The following is a 16,510-nucleotide window of genomic DNA, read 5'->3' on the forward strand; positions in this document are numbered from 1 at the left end:
TTGAGATCAGACTGGATTGCTCAGGGCTTTATCAAGTCTGGTTGCAAGTCTCCAAGTCTGGAGACTGCACAGCTTTTCTGGGCAGCCTGTTCTGATGTTCAGCTGTTCTAGTGAAAAAGTGTTTCCTTATAACCAGTTGGAATAACTCGTATTCCAGTATCTGTCTATTGGTTTTCATCCTTCCGCTATACACTGCTGTGAAGAGTCTGGCTCAGTTTCTCTATGACTTTCTTGGAGATACTGGAAGGCCACTATTAGGTGCCCTCCACAAAAGCCTTTACTTAAACTAAAGTTGCTGGGAGAGGGGAACCTCAATCTATCCCACTCCTACCAGTTTGATGCCAGGTCAGCAGGAGAGCACCTGAAGAACAGCACAAAGGAATTACAGGCAGTAAATCAGATTCACCAGGGGCTCAGCTTCAGTACCTTTGTCCAAATTCATGTAGCATGAGGAATAAACAAGAGGAGCTAGAGATGTGTGCACACCTGCAGGACTATGATCTTACTGGCATCATGGGGACATGGTGGGATGGCTCCTATGACTGGAGTGTTGGAATGGAAGGATACAGGCTCCTTAAGAAGGACAGGCAGGGGAGATGAGGAGGGGATGTCACCCTCTATGTCAGTGACCAGCTGGAGTGCATGGAGCCCTGCCTGACAATGGATGAGGAGCCGACTGAGAGCTTTTGGGTCAGGATTAAAGGGAGGTCAGGGACAGATGTTATAGTGGGGGTCTGCTACAGGCCACCCAACCAGGAAGACTGAGCAGATGAGGCCTTCTTTGACAGATAGGAGCAGCCTCACGTTCACAAGCCCTGGTCCTCATGGGGGACTTCAGCCACCCCAATATGTGTTGGAGGGACAGCACAACAGGGCATAAGCAATCCAGGAGGTTCCTGGAATGCATTGATGATAACTTCCTTCTCCAAGTGACAGAGGAGCCAACGAGGAGAGGTGCTATGCTGGACCTTGTTCTCACCAACAAGGAGGGAAATGTGAAGCTCAAGGGCAGCCTTGGCTGCAGTGACCATGAAATGGTGGAGGTCAAGACCCTTAGGGCAGCAAGGAGGGTGCACAGCAAGCTCACGACCCTGGTCTTCAGGAGAGCAGGCTATAGCCTCTTCAGGGATCTGCTAGGCAGAATAGCATGGGATAAAGCCCTGGAGGGAAGAGAAGCCCAAGTAAAAGGGTTAATATTCAGGGATCACCTGCCCCAAGCTCAGGAGCAATGCATCCTGACGAAGAGGAAGTCAGATAAGAACACGAGGAGGCCTGCAGGGATGAACAAGAAGCTCCTGGACAAGCTCAAACACAAAAAGGAAGCCTGCAGAGGGTGGAAACAAGGACAGATAACCTGGGAGGAGTACGGAGAAACTGTCCAAGCAGCCAGGGATCAGATTAGGAAGGCCAAAGCCCTGATAGAATTAAATCTGGCCAGCGATGTCCACAGCAACAAGAAAAGCTTCTGTAGGCAGGTTGGTGATAAAAGGGAGACTAGGGAAAATGTGGGCCCTGTCCAGGAGGAAATGGGAGACTTTACCCAGGATATGGAGAAGCCTGAGGTACTCAATGACTTTTTTGCCTCCATCATCACTGGCAAGTGTTCCCGACACACTGCCCAAAATGCAGAAGGCAAAGGTGGGGACTGGGAGAATGAAGAACTGTCCACTGTAGGAAAAGATCAGGCTTGAGACCATCTAAGGAGCCTGAAGGTTCACAAGTCCATGGGACCTGATGAGATGCATCCATGGGTCCTGAGGGAACTGCTAGATGAAGTGGCTAAGCCACTATGCATCATATTTCAGAAGCCGTGGCAGTCTGGTGAAGTTTCTGCTGACTGGAAAAGGGGAAACATTAATTCCCAGTAAAGGGTTTTAAGTTACTTTCTGAAGGTTGGAAACTATTTCTAAACTTCTTTCAATTTTTAAAGAGACTGTTAAAATAACACAGCTAATGATTGTAATTTTAGAATTTTGTGTCTCGTTTTCTTTCTGCTACCAAAACAGTCAGATGGCCAGAATAAAATTAATACAAAAGCACATAATGTTATCTAAAGGTAACTGTAGTTAGAGCTTTGCTTTCAACCTTTTACTCTTGGCTGTAAAGATGTTGATCTTGACTTCTTATTTTTTCAGTGCAGTATGAGCCTCTTGAATGTATTTTAAAACAGATGTTTCTTGAAAGGGATAAACAAGGAAATTATTTCATCTCTAGTATTTGGTCCATTGTTTTATTTGCAGCAAAATCCCTGTGATGATGCTTTTTTGTCTTGACTAAAGCATTGTTTTTTCTGTTCTTGTTTCCTTTGTTCTTACTAATTGTTATTAATGAGCAAACTTATTTTCTGACCATTAAATTTTACCATAAGTCTTAACATATTTAGGTAGCTTATTTTGTTCACCTTTGACAACTTTAACTTAAATGTCTCATTACATTTTAGTTTTAATACACCAGTAATTTTTCTGCTGTGCTGTCAAACAGTTTCCCAATTTCTGCTTTATTTAATCTTGTTGCCAAGAGAAGCTGTCAGATTTGGGAAGTTGTCCTTTACACATGTGAATTGTCACTAATTTCCAAGTTGAAGTACAGAAAGTATGGGGAGGAGGAATTATGTTTTGGAATGCTTTTGTTTTCATTCCAAATGTTCTGGTAAAACTTTCATGCTTTCTCTCAATGACTTATACTCAAGACATGCTTTATGAATTTTCAGGATTCTCCAGTTACTTTCAAAAAAGATGAATGTGCAAAATTTTGTGAAACGTGTTAGCAGTTATTGCCTCTTTCTGATAGTTTCTGATAGTTTCAGAAGGGAAAAGCCTATGTGCACAGATAAAGACAATACTGTCTTCATCTAAGTGCTGCTTTTTTCTAAGAATTTTCCTGTGAAAACTGTGTATAGTACTTTATTTTACATCAAAACTGTTGCTTTACTCTTCAAACTTTTCTTTAGAAACTGGAAAATGTGGATGTTACCACCAAATTCCCAGTTGGTAAACTCAGCCTTTCAGTAGTACTTAACGGTTTTCCACTGCATCTTTAAAGTTCAAATTGGGTTGCTGAATAATTGTATCTGCAAGAAGCAGTGTGGGGTGTCCAGTTGTCACCCCCTAAGATTTAACTTTCTTCCACATGAAGTGATTCTGGAACAGGACAGAGAAATGTGTTATGTACTAAAGCTGAATTCTGCAAGAATTTCAGTAGTGTTTATAGCTTTTTCACTGAGAGTATCTGGCAGTATGTAGAAATTGTAGATGAAGTACTAGACTTAATCTGATTCTGACATTACTACTTTTTTAATTCAAAATATATAACTGTATAGACATCAGTGGCTCTAGTACAGTCGCACACACCTATTACGGGAGAATGATGTTGAGTTGTTGGCCTCTGCATTGAGTTCACAAAATGATTCACATTGATCCTATGCCAGTTAATTATAGATACAGACTTAAATGCTGTGACTCATTAGTATCTCACCGCATTTAACAAGTTAGCTTTTTACCAGTCTTACTTTTCACCCTTTATCACTGCCCGAGCATCTCTGTCAAGGAGTTTTATATAAATGGTCAGTCAAATACAAAGTCTGACCCTCAATGAACCATGAATAGCTATGCTTAAACTAGACACCAGTTTTTGCTTGCTGATCTAGTTTTTTCACATGATTTAAAGAAGGTATCCTCAAGGTAGCTAGCTCCCCAGGCTTTGAATTACATATGCATGTATATGGGCACATATAATGCATGTATGAAAATAAATTCAGCAAATCAACAGCTTTGCAACTGTTAGCTGGAAAAATATAGTGGTCATTCAATTTATTGGTATGTCAACTATTATCAGTCAATTCATTCTCACTGCATCAAATGATCATGTAATTTTACAGGAGGTAGAGAAAAGGAGAAGAGTTGAAGAAGCATACAAAAATGCTGTGACAGAACTGAAGAAAAAGTCCCACTTTGGAGGGCCAGACTATGAGGTACAAATTTTGCCTTTGAAATTTTTAAAAATGCTATGATTTTTAAAGATTGGTTTGTTTTTTAAAGCAGGGAAAGGGGTGTATAAATCAAGGTGTTTGGTTTGTGCAGTCGTGTTCATGCCACTTTTATTTTCCACCTTGGAAACTGAAACTGTATGAAGAATTTCAGTCCTTAATTTTTTGAGAAGGGAAGTCTTTTTTCACCTCGGGCTTCCATGTTCTGCTTTTGTCTAAAGTATTTTGCTTACAGGTATTTCTGCTGATTTTTGATGATTGTTCTACATTTCATACTGCTTATATTGCAATAGTTTTGTACTTTTTAGTGGTTCAGCTGTATATATACATAAATCAACTATGAAAACCCTGTCTGCAGAGGCAGTCCTAGAATCTGAAGTTTAACTTGAATTGATTTTTAACTTATCCCTGCCACTTCAAATTTCATGTTGACAAATTCAGTGATTTTTAGATTCCTTTAATCTGTTAAATTACATATTTCAGCAGCTTCCTCCTCAGTTGAGGTATTTAGTCAAATTCTAAGATGCTTAAACCACTTTCTAAAGAATAGTTTAAGCTAGTGCACCTATAATGCAGTTTGCGTAATTTTTAAGACCTTGACCCTTTCACATACATAAATCAAACATGCTTCTACTTACAAATCAGCACCTGAGAAATAGTACTAATATATTGAGATATTTAAAAGAAACTTGAGGTTAGGTTCTCTGTTGTGACTGAGGCATACGTTGTAAAAGAAAAAAATGGATAGGAGGTTGGGCTCTGTCTACCTGGTTATGAACCCAGCTGCTTCTCCCAGGTATCCCTGTTGTAAAGTAGTTTTTTGAAATTTGCTAGACCAGCTTGTTTTACAATACAGTAAAAGCAGTAAACTTCATTTTCTGAAATTACCGTTTTACTTGAACTCAAGTTTTTAATAGTTGACTCAACTCTGCCTGCTGTTTAGTGTTAAACTGTTCTTTCCAAAAATTTTCAATAGGGATCCCCAGAATTTTGTCTTTTCTTGTTATGTTTTGAGCACATACCTGAAATGCACCTTAAGGCACTGGAATACTTGGAAGGAGTCTAGCTACACAATTATGTTAATATGTGTACTTTACTGACATACTGTAAAGGTTTTTAGGAGAAGATACATGTTAATTAAAGCATAAATCTGATGTCAGTGCATATTGACACTGTTACTCTGTTTCCTGTTTTTTTTCTTCTTATACAACTATCCCTAATTGTAGTTTAAAGGGATTAACTTCCTTTAACAAGTAGGGTTTTCAGAGAAATTGTAATCTAAGAATATTGGTGAAAATATTTGAGGTCTATAGAAGAATTTTGCTTCCATCAGTTATATGCATAATATAAATATGTATTTCTAATATTAAACTGAAGTGGAACTGTCATGTCTCAAAAATTTTGAGCTAGTTTTGTTTCTTAACACTTTAGGAGGGTCCTAACAGTCTGATTAATGAAGAAGAATTCTTTGATGCTGTTGAAGCTGCTCTCGATAGACAGGATAAAATGGAAGAACAGGTATTGATACTTGAAAAATGTCTTAATGATGGGCATTTCATGGGAGACTTCTGTTACTTAAACTCAGTCCTGGAGTGCATCTCCTGAAGCTCTAAATATTTTATTCTGACATCGATAAGGAGAATTCACTCAATATTTTTACAGTTAAATATTGTTGCTTAACACTAATTTTGAGAAAGTGTCTTCACATTACATAGGAAAGGATAGTGTAAGTGTTAAGATAATTGAATGTCTCTAGTTTCTAATTCCTACATAAGTGTCCTGTGTAAAACTTACCTTTATGTTACTGATGCCCTGTGCAAACAAGAATATCAAACACTGCAGCTATTTCTCAAAACCTAATTATTGCTCTGAAGTCTCTTTTGACTCTAGCAGTATGTGGAATAGAAAAGACATAGTTCTGTTGGTGTTTGTTTTATTTAAAAATTCCATAGGCTCTGACTACTTCTCTAACTCATTTCTTGAATACACTTCAGCGACAAGGATTAGAAAGGGTTAAGATGCATGTGAGGAAATGTCAATGTTAGGTTAATGGTTGGACTAGATGATCTTCAAGGTCTTTTCCAACCTAGAAGATTCTGTGAAATACATAGAGAATGAGAACGTATAGCAGTATGTAAAATGAGAGGGTATAACAAGGCAGTGCATCTTTTGTGTTAGTGTTGAGGCTTATGAATATAGTGAATACAATGACTTGGTTAAGAATTAAAAGACTTTCTAGTGGACATATAGTACCCAACAGAGTTTACATATGTTGGGATTTCTTAGCGGAGAGTAAAAGTTTTGAGTGACTGTTGTACTACTACAGGGATCCTTAATGCTGCCAATCTATTTTCCTTAACTCAGAAGTATACCTTGAAGTATAGACAAATTCAGTCTTCAGGCCCATTCACTTACTGAGTATTCCAGCAGGATGACAGCTTAATGCCTGTCATGGACAACATTAGTTGTTGCAGCCACTATATAGATTGAGGATGACTCACTCTGTTTCATAGTCCACCCAGTAACAGCTGACTACTAATAACTAAACCTGTTTTGTTGCAGTCCCAGAGTGAAAAGGTTAGATTACACTGGCCAACATCCTTACCTTCTGGAGATGCGTATTCTGCTGTGGGGACTCATCGGTTTGTCCAAAAGGTAGGATATCCCTCATGATCTCCTCTGAATAATGGGCTGACCTATGATATTTCTATATAATATTTTGTATGGGTAGTTAATTTTTTTAAGTGTTTCTAGTAACTTTCAGTGGTTTACTCATTTCCAAATGAAGTAGCTGGAATTGAAGATACTGATTTGAGTATCTACTTATAATACTGACTTGTATCAAGCTTGTCAGATAATAAAGGAAAAATCTCAGCTTGCTAACCTCAGTGTTTTTAAGGTACCTTCAAAATTCATTGAATTGATTTTATAAAAACAAAAAAATCCAGTTGCTTGTATTGCAATCAGTTGACTTTTTAGTGTTACTGGAAACACTGTGCTTCTCTCAGGGATACACTGGGACCATAATACGTAATAGGTGCATGAAATCAGCATTTGCTGCTGTGCTTGCTGCTTATGGTGCTTTTGTTTTCCTTTTCATTATCTTGTGCTTGCAAGTTGGTACTGAATGCTCTGTTGTGCCTTTGTTCTGATTACTTGGTTTTTTCTTTGTCTGTCTCTGGTAGCCCTATAGTCGCTCTTCCTCCATGTCTTCCATTGATCTAGTCAGTGCCTCTGATGATGTTCACAGATTCAGCGCCCAGGTACTGTATTAATGTGTAGAGTGGGGGTTGCATATTTTTGCTGTATTTCATCCTCTTCTCTAGAACCTGGGTTTTTTGTTACATAAATCACTGCTTGCTTTAAACTAGTATGTTGAGACAAACAAAGGAGTTCTCTATTCCTGTACTAAATGGTTGTCTTTTTACATCCAGCTTGCATGCATATCACTTGTGCAGAGGCCTAAATCTTGTGGAATTGTTGGATTTAATTCAACAGCTTTAATAACAATGCCTACAATTTGGAAAGTTTGCATTTCTGATTATAGTAAAAGTAGAATAACACATGTTTTGTGTGGTCTGGAGGTGGTCTTTGCTTTAAATTGAATAGTTTTTCTTGGTTTTAAATAAAAGGTTTGATTTTTGTTTCCAACATTTGTTTGTAATGACATTAAGATGCTAAATGTTAAGGTTCAGTATTGCCATCTTTACCTCTACAACTGGTTTTATTACTGAAATGTCATAAACTATATTGACAAACAGATTGTGGGTATGAGAATTTTTACTGAAGAGTTTCAGTATATTCACTTATCCTTCAGAAACTAAGTCTGGCATGTTGAATATGTCCATGTAGTCATAGTGACATATTCCAGTAACATACAAGATTAACCTAGGTCCTTGCTCTGAAGGTCATAGATTAGAGTAGAATTAGATAGGCGAGTACATGTGTTTGCTCTTTAGTCTCAAAGTTGTTCAGACATGGCATCCATACCATTAGTTTCCTTCTGCTGTGGTCCATATGTGATTTTGAATATGGAGGTTCCTTCTGGGATCTGTTATTTTGGAGCTTTTTTTAATTATTAACTAACGTTGCAGACAACGTGCTTTTTCAAATAGAAGGATTTTCTTTTATTAACAGAGCCTGGAATTGTACCACCTGCAGACCTTAATACCAGCTTTATGAGCAGGATCTTAACACTTAAAGACTTGCTTATTAGACTGAAATCCCAACACTTGCTTTGACCTTTTGCAGCCAGTTAATTTCTGAAGTTTGAACTTACCACAAAAGAAAAAGTACACAGGTTATATTTGCACAACACTAATAGACTTATCTCGTACTCCAGTAGTCAAGTTAGTTTTTCAAGTTTGTTTTTGTTTGGGAGGAGGAGAGAAATCAAGTAATAGAAAGCAAGTTTGATTCCAAAGATAGGAACTGGTTGTCTGTCAGGCTATGGGTACATGGACAGTTCAATATAAGGGAAACTCATAGCTGCTAAAATGTGGGCCTCCTCATTTTCACCTTTTATGCCTGTGATAACATTTCTGCATTCATATGATAAACCTGAGTATCAGAGCACTAGTGTGGCTGAAAAACTAAGCATTTAAAAACAAATCTGAGGTCAACCAGCTCCTTATCACAGTAATGCAAATTGAAGTTAAGGATCAGGATCAAATGGACTACAGTCAAGTTGTTGTTCTTTTCAGCTGCCGCATGGATTATTATACTATGTAGAGGTTACTACTGAGTGCCTTTGAATGCAGCTTCAAGTTAATTGACTCACTGCAGAAAGGATGATCATCTTAAGCTATCAGAAACTATTCTCCCTGCCATACACGCATCCCCCCAGATATTTTCCCTAGAACAAATTTCTGCCAGATCAACAATTAGTCCACCTGTTCTGATGCTTCATTGCTACTGAACAAGCAGGTGAAAGGCAACTGAGAGCACGAAGAGAAAAGCCGCACACCTTCTTTGCTGGCAATCTGCTCTGGACCTTATTAATATGAAACTGGCCTCTGTCCCCAGGCTGAGGGTTTAGCTTTTGGAAAGGCAAGCTAATATCTTGAGTCTGAATAAATGTGACTTGTTTCTAGACTTCATTCATACAAAGGGAAGTTTGGTATCAATAAAAAGTCGAGTAGAAACTTGCAGCCTTGTTTTTAAGATTGAGAAGTAAACATGTATTCTGATGGGACGTGACTTTTCACTGTGCCTCAAAGTCATTGATTTATCTCTGCCAGTTGAGTGGGAGGTTGTAGGCCTAAAGTACTGCAGATGTGTTGCAGATCACTTTCTTTTAAAGGACTATCAGATTTTAAGAGTGAGCTGTTCTCAGGGCCTTTGAAGTGAAGAACTTCCCACTTAATGATCCAGCCAAGGCTGCATGGCACACAGGTTACAAGTATTTTTGCATACCACCCCTGCGGCCTGCCAGGAACCCAGAGGTAATAGTGTGGTCTCTCCAGTGAGAAACAAGCTGTGAATCTTGACTCTGTGCCTCTGAAACAGGTGCAGGTTGGCAGACAGCAACCATTGCCTAGATTGCGTACGTTTTGGACAGGTAGTATGCACAAGGCAGTTGTAGGTATTGCAATTCCTTGGTGAAGCAGAAGTAAGAAAGTGTTTAGATTGCACTCCTGTGGATGCCACCTCCTCTTCTTCTATTCCCCTCATCCCTCTGAACTTAGAATGAAGCAAAAAGCAGCAAAAGACAAAACTGACATATAAAAGCTAGCTTTGTCCTTTAATAGATTAAGAGCTAGGGGAGAAGAGACATAGGGACCTGACAGTGTTGCAGTTAGATGTTGGGAGCATGGCAAGGATTCTTTTCTAAAAGAAGTGTGACCTAGAGCTAATAAATTGAATATTTAAATAGCCCACATTCTTACCTGGTTTGGATTGTATGTACTGTCATTGTTTCACCAGAAAAAAAAAAAGACGACTCTTGTAGGAAACCTGCTAGTAACATATTTCAATTCTATAACAAAAATATAATTAAGTATTCTTTAATTTTGCTTTCTACTTGTTGCATTACTTGTTCAAATATATGTTATTTTATATGCACACTAGGCTTCATATTAAAGTTGTGCAAAACTACATATGGGTTCAGGCCATTAATCTTGTGATTGTGCACCTCTTAGACTAATCTTTGTCTTGATCAACTAACCTTTCCTTGTAAGTGCTTTTCCTTTTGGAAAAAAAAAAAAGGGTACTTCTAGTAATTCAGGAAAGTAGTGTCAATCACATGGACTTACTTGCTGTGACAAGTTTTAGTAGTCACCTACCTTTTGGGTGGAAGAAAGTTAAAGTGTTTCCAGTACTTGTAAATATCCAGTACTTGTACACAGCAATGGATACCTTATATTTTTTGCTTCTGTTCTTATTTGGGGAAGAGTAGGATCTGGAAAGGGGTGGGGAGCCAAAAAAACAGAAGGAGTTTGTAGATCTAAAATAAAAATCCATTTCCTGTCCCAGCACTCATTTTCATGCACATTATATGGAATAAAATGAGGTATTCACACAGCTTGATAAAAATGTATCAAATACTTGGCCTTTAAGAAAAGCACACAACTGTCTAGCTAAATTTTTAAATGAGTATTTTATAATACTAGAGTCTCTGTATCATCATAATCTTTTTGAATGTAAGCATTTCTGTTCTTTTTTTCTAGCTGGCAACTGTGCAAAGATGCCAATGAAACAAAATAGGCATGCTTTGCTTATGACTGTTTCCTTCATTGCTCTTCCAATATGATTTTTGATATGTGTTCTTTTTACAGCTTCTCTGTCTTCTCCCTATTCCCCCCTGCCTTTGTTCAGCTTTTTAAATGCTCTTCAGTGAATATCTTAGTGCATTGTAATTCTGTTTAGCGGTACCTCAAGTAAGTTCTTATATGCTGAAATAAAACTTAGGTAGAAATAATGGTTTTAGAGGTGCAAAGGAAGGATAGGAAGTATCCATGAAGAATGAAGTTGGAAGTTGAATCAAGATCTTTGCTTTTGTTTCTGAAGGCCAGAAGTATCTGCTTAACCTGCAGTAGAAAGCTTTGTTGTCCAAATTCAGCCTCTGCACAGGATTTGAAGTATTGTCTTGTGGTTTCCAATAATGTACAGTCTCTGCCCAAGAAGATGAAAGGAATGAGTTAATGTGTGGTGTTTTCCTTTAAAGGTGGAAGAGATGGTACAAAACCATATGACATATTCCTTGCAAGATGTAGGAGGAGATGCCAATTGGCAGCTAGTGGTAGAAGAAGGAGAAATGAAGGTAAAGATTTGGGGGGTTGTTTAATTGATATGGTAATTGAGATGATACGCTGTGAAGACAGATACTTTCAGCCTGGTGGACTTGGCAGTGTTAGGTTTACAGTTGGATTCAATCTTAAGGGTTACTTCCGACCTAAGTAATTCTGTGATTTTCTGGGAATACTATCACTCAGCAAGTTATGCTGTTTAAAATTCTCTAAGAATAGCATTATTTAAGTTAGGACTGGAGTCCACAAGAGCTGTGGCTTCTGATATATTTACTCATATAAAATCCTGTGTAACTCTTGCAATAGCTTTGTCTTTGCAGATTCCTTTCTCATTCTCTCCTACTTAAAACTTGGTATCAATATGATGTGTAAATTCTATGTACCAAAATGTTAGGGTAGCAGGTTACTGTGTTGGCTGCTCTACTGTGCTTGTATGGATCCTCGTGCATAGTGATAAACAAGGTAGCTTAATCATTTTTGGAGCAGACATTCTTAAAATACTGGTATTTTAATGTGAATTGCCATGTAAGAATGTCTTCATGGTAGTTACAAGAGAACAACACTGACATGGCAAATTGTTCATGTGTTAGTCTTCTAGGTAAGTTTTTTTAAAAAATCATGAAATTTTAAAACAAAACATGAACAGTTTTAACAAATTCTGTTCTATATTTCTTTGTATTTGGCTATAGGTATACAGAAGAGAGGTGGAAGAGAATGGAATAGTTTTAGATCCTTTGAAAGCAACCCATGCCGTTAAAGGGGTAACAGGGCACGAAGTTTGCCATTATTTCTGGAACGTCGATGTTCGTAATGACTGGGAAAGTAAGGAATTAGTTCTTAAGATCTGCATGTTTATCAGCAAGGATATTGTTTATAACATTGACCTAATATCTATGCTTGTTTACTGATGAATTTTTTCCCCCCCTCCTCTTTTAGCAACAATTGAAAATTTCCATGTTGTGGAAAATTTAGCTGATAATGCAATCATCATTTACCAGACACATAAGGTAATAACACTTCAGCTGTATGCATATCTTACTGAGACAGTCTGGGGCATATATGTTCCAGTTTTATTCTGAATACTTTAATGGCTTAACAACTTAAAATACTGTTCAGAACAAGTTCTCTATTAAACTGCAACTTTTTCAGTTTTTCAAACATGTCATGATAGCATAATTGTGCATGTGTCTGATAGAGCTTGTAATAACAAATGAGAACTGTTTTTATCACTGCCAGCAAGGCAAGAGTCATCTAAGGCAAGCAGAAACAATAAATCAACACTGACTATATGAAAGAAACCTGTACCATTGTATTGTATGTTTTGTTGTAATAATGCAAGCTATTGTTTACCACAATAAGTTAACATACACATTTGCATTACGAGGTGATATAATTGCTGGTACAACATTTGTTCTTGTAACTTCATTATGGTTTTTTCCCTCTCAAGTTCTGGTGTAAATTTACTAAAATATTAATTTGAATTATCACTCAACAACTGTAACTTAAAGTTTCAAAAAAAATGGGAATTAAGTATAGAGATGAATCTTTAATCTTGCATGATTCCAAGTATTAGTATACTCAAATATTAAACCAACTATTTTTCTTTGACAATTTTACCACTAATGTGGCTACCTTAAAAATTCTGTAACAGAGGAGTCATGATAATGAGTAAGACAGTTGTGTAAACTGTGTAGTGTTGTGGTAAAAGCTAGACTTTTTCCCTCTGTTGAGTGTCAGGAAAACAGCTTTTGTAAATTTTCTTATTTTATTAGACATTTTGCTTCTGAAACATTCCCTTAGGTAGTATCAGTTTACCATATCTGTCTTACTGAAGTAGTAGCTTTTTGAAACAATATTTGTTTTAAATATTTCTCTCCCTTTCTCTGGAAACATAAGTGACTTGTAGATCCATCTATTTATAATTAACCACTAGTTCAGTTTGTAGCTTACAAGCATTAACTAAAATGTAAACCTGAGGTTGAGGGAACAGGAGGGAAACTGCCTCTTCATGTTGGTCTACTGAAAAAGTTATTTCAGCTTGGCTTTCTGCATTTCGAAGGCCTTAAGCTTTTGCCTTAAATCTTTTAAAGTTAAGCATAGCCATATGATGCATCTGTACAAACAGCTATGTTCTGTTTCATTTTTGAAAATGAAATTACTAACTTGAAGAAACTTTTATTTAAATAACATGACTGACCTGGCTTGCCTTGCTTGTTTTTTCCGTTAAGGATAGTAACTACTTATTTTGCAAAACTGGAAAAGCTTATATTCAGGTGTTTTTCTGCAGAGGGTGTGGCCAGCTTCTCAAAGGGATGTGCTGTATTTGTCTGCCATCAGAAAGATACCGGCATTCAGTGAAAATGATCCTGAAACATGGATTGTGTGCAATTTCTCTGTGGAACATGACAGTGCTCCTGTAAGTATTATTTTCATTCTGTCAAGTTCTGCTTTTAAGATAACTTTCTCGATTACGTGGTAATGCAGATGCAATAGTAGTGTGAGGGAGGTGAGGGGTTATGCAAAAATACAGTTTATTTAAACCAGGTGATACAATGACCTGATGAAGGCATTATCAGCCAAAAGCTTTCTTGCCTTATCTCAACAGTTGACAGATCTAAGGTTGCAGCAGAATGGAAGCAAAATTTCTGGAGTTGTGAAAGCATTTTAAAGAATTGAGGTGATTTTGTATGGAATCAAATCAATAACTCTTTGGTATTGTCAGATATAGAAGTAGGGTTTTATGATTGTAGATACAGAATCTGTTAAACCTCCATCTTACACAAGAAGCCTTGGTTCTCTCAGTAGCAAAGATTGTTTTCTGTGGAATGTTTGTGTGTTGATTTCTATGGGAAAAGGGGAATTTCTATGGGAAAAAGCTTTTCTAAGGGAAAAGCTGATTTGTAAATGCTGATGCATTATTCTTTCAATGTTTCTCTACTTCTTTGTCACAATAATTGAAGTAATTAACTTGTAATATGTATTAAGCAAGCAGAAACCTGAAATTCAGGCATTTTAGTTTAACCCTTTCCCTATTCACCATCTACCTTTCATTTCATTCACATTCATGTTACATCCACGTAGTGCTAGAATGCAAACTCTCAAACACAGCTTCTGGAGTGTCTTAGACTTCATAGTAAGTTAAAATGTTAGCAGTCAAGTATGCTAAAACAAATTTAGTCTGAGGTTTACAAATGTTTCATTTTTTTGTCAGCTGAACAATCGCTGTGTCCGTGCCAAAATAAATATTGCTATGATTTGTCAGACGTTAGTAAGCCCACCAGAGGGGAACAAGGAAATTAGCAGGGACAACATCCTATGCAAGATTACATATGTAGCTAATGGTAAGTCTAAAATTTTTCACTACGATATTCATGATGTATGCTAATTCTGGGGAGCTGAATACCGGCAAAAAAGCTTGATGTAGTTTTCTGTCAAATTTATATATAGCATCACACTTTTGGTCTTCATGTTCAAAAGACTAATGTGCTACATGAATCAGTGAGTGGGTTTATTCATTGTGTTGCATTCTGGGAGGAATAAATGTAAGTGGTGTGTCTGAAAAACTGGTTCAGTAAATCTTTGCTATATAGGAGTGCTGTAATTTGTATTAAATCCTGTACAAATAATACTATATGGTGTTAAACTCTGGTGTAAGCTGCTTGTTTCCTTTTTAGAAGTTTCCCAATTACTTAAAATTTTCATTGATAATTTCTGAGCTATGATTAAGTGGAAAACAGCAGCTTTTTCAGCAAAATACTTGCCTTGTGAGTTGAAGTGTATTTTAAAATCAGTTTGAATTGTGTTTAAAAGTGCTTTAAAAATAATTTGTAAGACATTGGCTATGTAGCAATTCTGCAGACAAATGCCGCAGTTATTAAAAGGTTACGACTGACTTCTGTTTTCTTTGAAATAAGTAGTAACTTCAGTATCTTTCTTTTGTTTCCTGGAAGTTGTTAGAGAATATTATCTTCCATTTGGACATTCCCCAAAGACTCACAGCACATGATGTTTAAAGCTTTCTAAATAGTGGCATCATAGAACTGGACTGAGTTTGAGTATTAAGAGTAGAAGGTGCTACAATATAAGCTGTAAGGGCATAAAAAAAATTGCTGATAATTATTCTTTCCTGTTACTTCAGAAAGTCGCAGGAATAACAAACTTACGTTTTCTTTCTAGCCTTTAGTGGATTTGCTGTATTTTAATGTCTGTCTGCCTCTCTACTTCTAGTGAACCCAGGAGGATGGGCGCCAGCATCAGTGTTACGGGCAGTGGCAAAACGAGAATATCCAAAATTCTTGAAGCGTTTTACATCATATGTGCAAGAGAAAACAGCAGGAAAGCCTATTTTATTCTAGTATTAGCAGGTATACATTCATATTTTTCATTCTTAATTCACTGTTGTACATCTAAGGCCAAACAGAAGTATGCAATCTAGAAGTCTTACTATGATTAGCATTAATTCAGTGCTTGCTTTTAATACATGTATGCAATATACTTTTAAAAACATTCCTCTGATTCTGTAATGGTTTGGGTTGGAAAGGACCTTTAAAGATCATCTAGTCCAACCCCCCTGCCATGGGCAGGGACACCTTCCACTAGACCAGGTTGCTCAAAGCCCCGTCCAACCTGGCCTTGAACACTGCCAGGGAGGGGGCAGCCACAGCTTCTCTGGGCAACCTGTGCCAGTGTCTCACCACCCTCACAGGAAAGAATTTCTTCCTTATATCTAATCTGAATCTACCCTCTTTCAGTTTAAAACAGTTATGCCTCATCCCATCACTACCCTCCCTGATAAGAGTCCCTCCCCATCATTCCTGTAGGCCCCCTTTAAGTACAAGAAGGCTGCTATAAGGTCTTCCTGGAGCCTTCTCTTCTCCAGGCTGAACAACCCCAACTCTCTGTCTGTCCTCACAAGGGAGGTGCTCCAGCCCCCCAGTTGCTTGAGCAGGTCCGTGTCCTTGTGTTGGGGGCCCCACAGCTGGACACAGTACTCCAGGTGGGGTCTCATGAGAGTGGAGTAGAGGGGGACAACCACTTCCCTCGACCTGCTGGCCACACTTCTCTTGATGCAGCCCAGGACACCGCTGGCTTTCTGGGCTGCAAGTGCACATTGCTGCCTCATAGTCAGTTTTTGATCCACTAACACCCCCAAGTCCTCCTCCCCAGGGCTGCTCTCAATCCACTCATCACCCAGCCTGTATTTGTACTTGGGATTGCCCCAACTCATGTGCAGGACCTTGCACTTGGCCTTGTTGAACTTCATGAGGTTTGCATGGGC

General features: G+C 37.9%; 1 protein-coding gene across 2 annotated transcripts in view; it reads left to right on the plus strand.

The window, feature by feature from the left end:
- CERT1 (ceramide transporter 1) overlaps positions 1 to 16,510 on the plus strand; it is a 75,430-nt gene that overhangs the window by 54,969 nt on the left and 3,951 nt on the right. The window contains exons 8-17 of one of the 2 annotated variants that reach the window (XM_074811663.1): positions 3,878 to 3,970; positions 5,417 to 5,503; positions 6,548 to 6,640; positions 7,171 to 7,248; positions 11,151 to 11,246; positions 11,922 to 12,054; positions 12,169 to 12,239; positions 13,520 to 13,648; positions 14,444 to 14,573; positions 15,460 to 15,596. In XM_074811663.1, coding sequence (XP_074667764.1) covers positions 3,878 to 3,970; positions 5,417 to 5,503; positions 6,548 to 6,640; positions 7,171 to 7,248; positions 11,151 to 11,246; positions 11,922 to 12,054; positions 12,169 to 12,239; positions 13,520 to 13,648; positions 14,444 to 14,573; positions 15,460 to 15,587 — 1,038 coding nt within the window. In that variant the 3' untranslated portion in view covers positions 15,588 to 15,596. The remainder of the gene's footprint in view (positions 1 to 3,877; positions 3,971 to 5,416; positions 5,504 to 6,547; positions 6,641 to 7,170; positions 7,249 to 11,150; positions 11,247 to 11,921; positions 12,055 to 12,168; positions 12,240 to 13,519; positions 13,649 to 14,443; positions 14,574 to 15,459; positions 15,597 to 16,510) is intronic. The other variant, XM_074811664.1, reaches the window with a different exon arrangement.

Source organism: Strix aluco, chromosome Z, assembly GCF_031877795.1.
Source record: "Strix aluco isolate bStrAlu1 chromosome Z, bStrAlu1.hap1, whole genome shotgun sequence".
Classification (NCBI taxonomy): domain Eukaryota; kingdom Metazoa; phylum Chordata; class Aves; order Strigiformes; family Strigidae; genus Strix; species Strix aluco.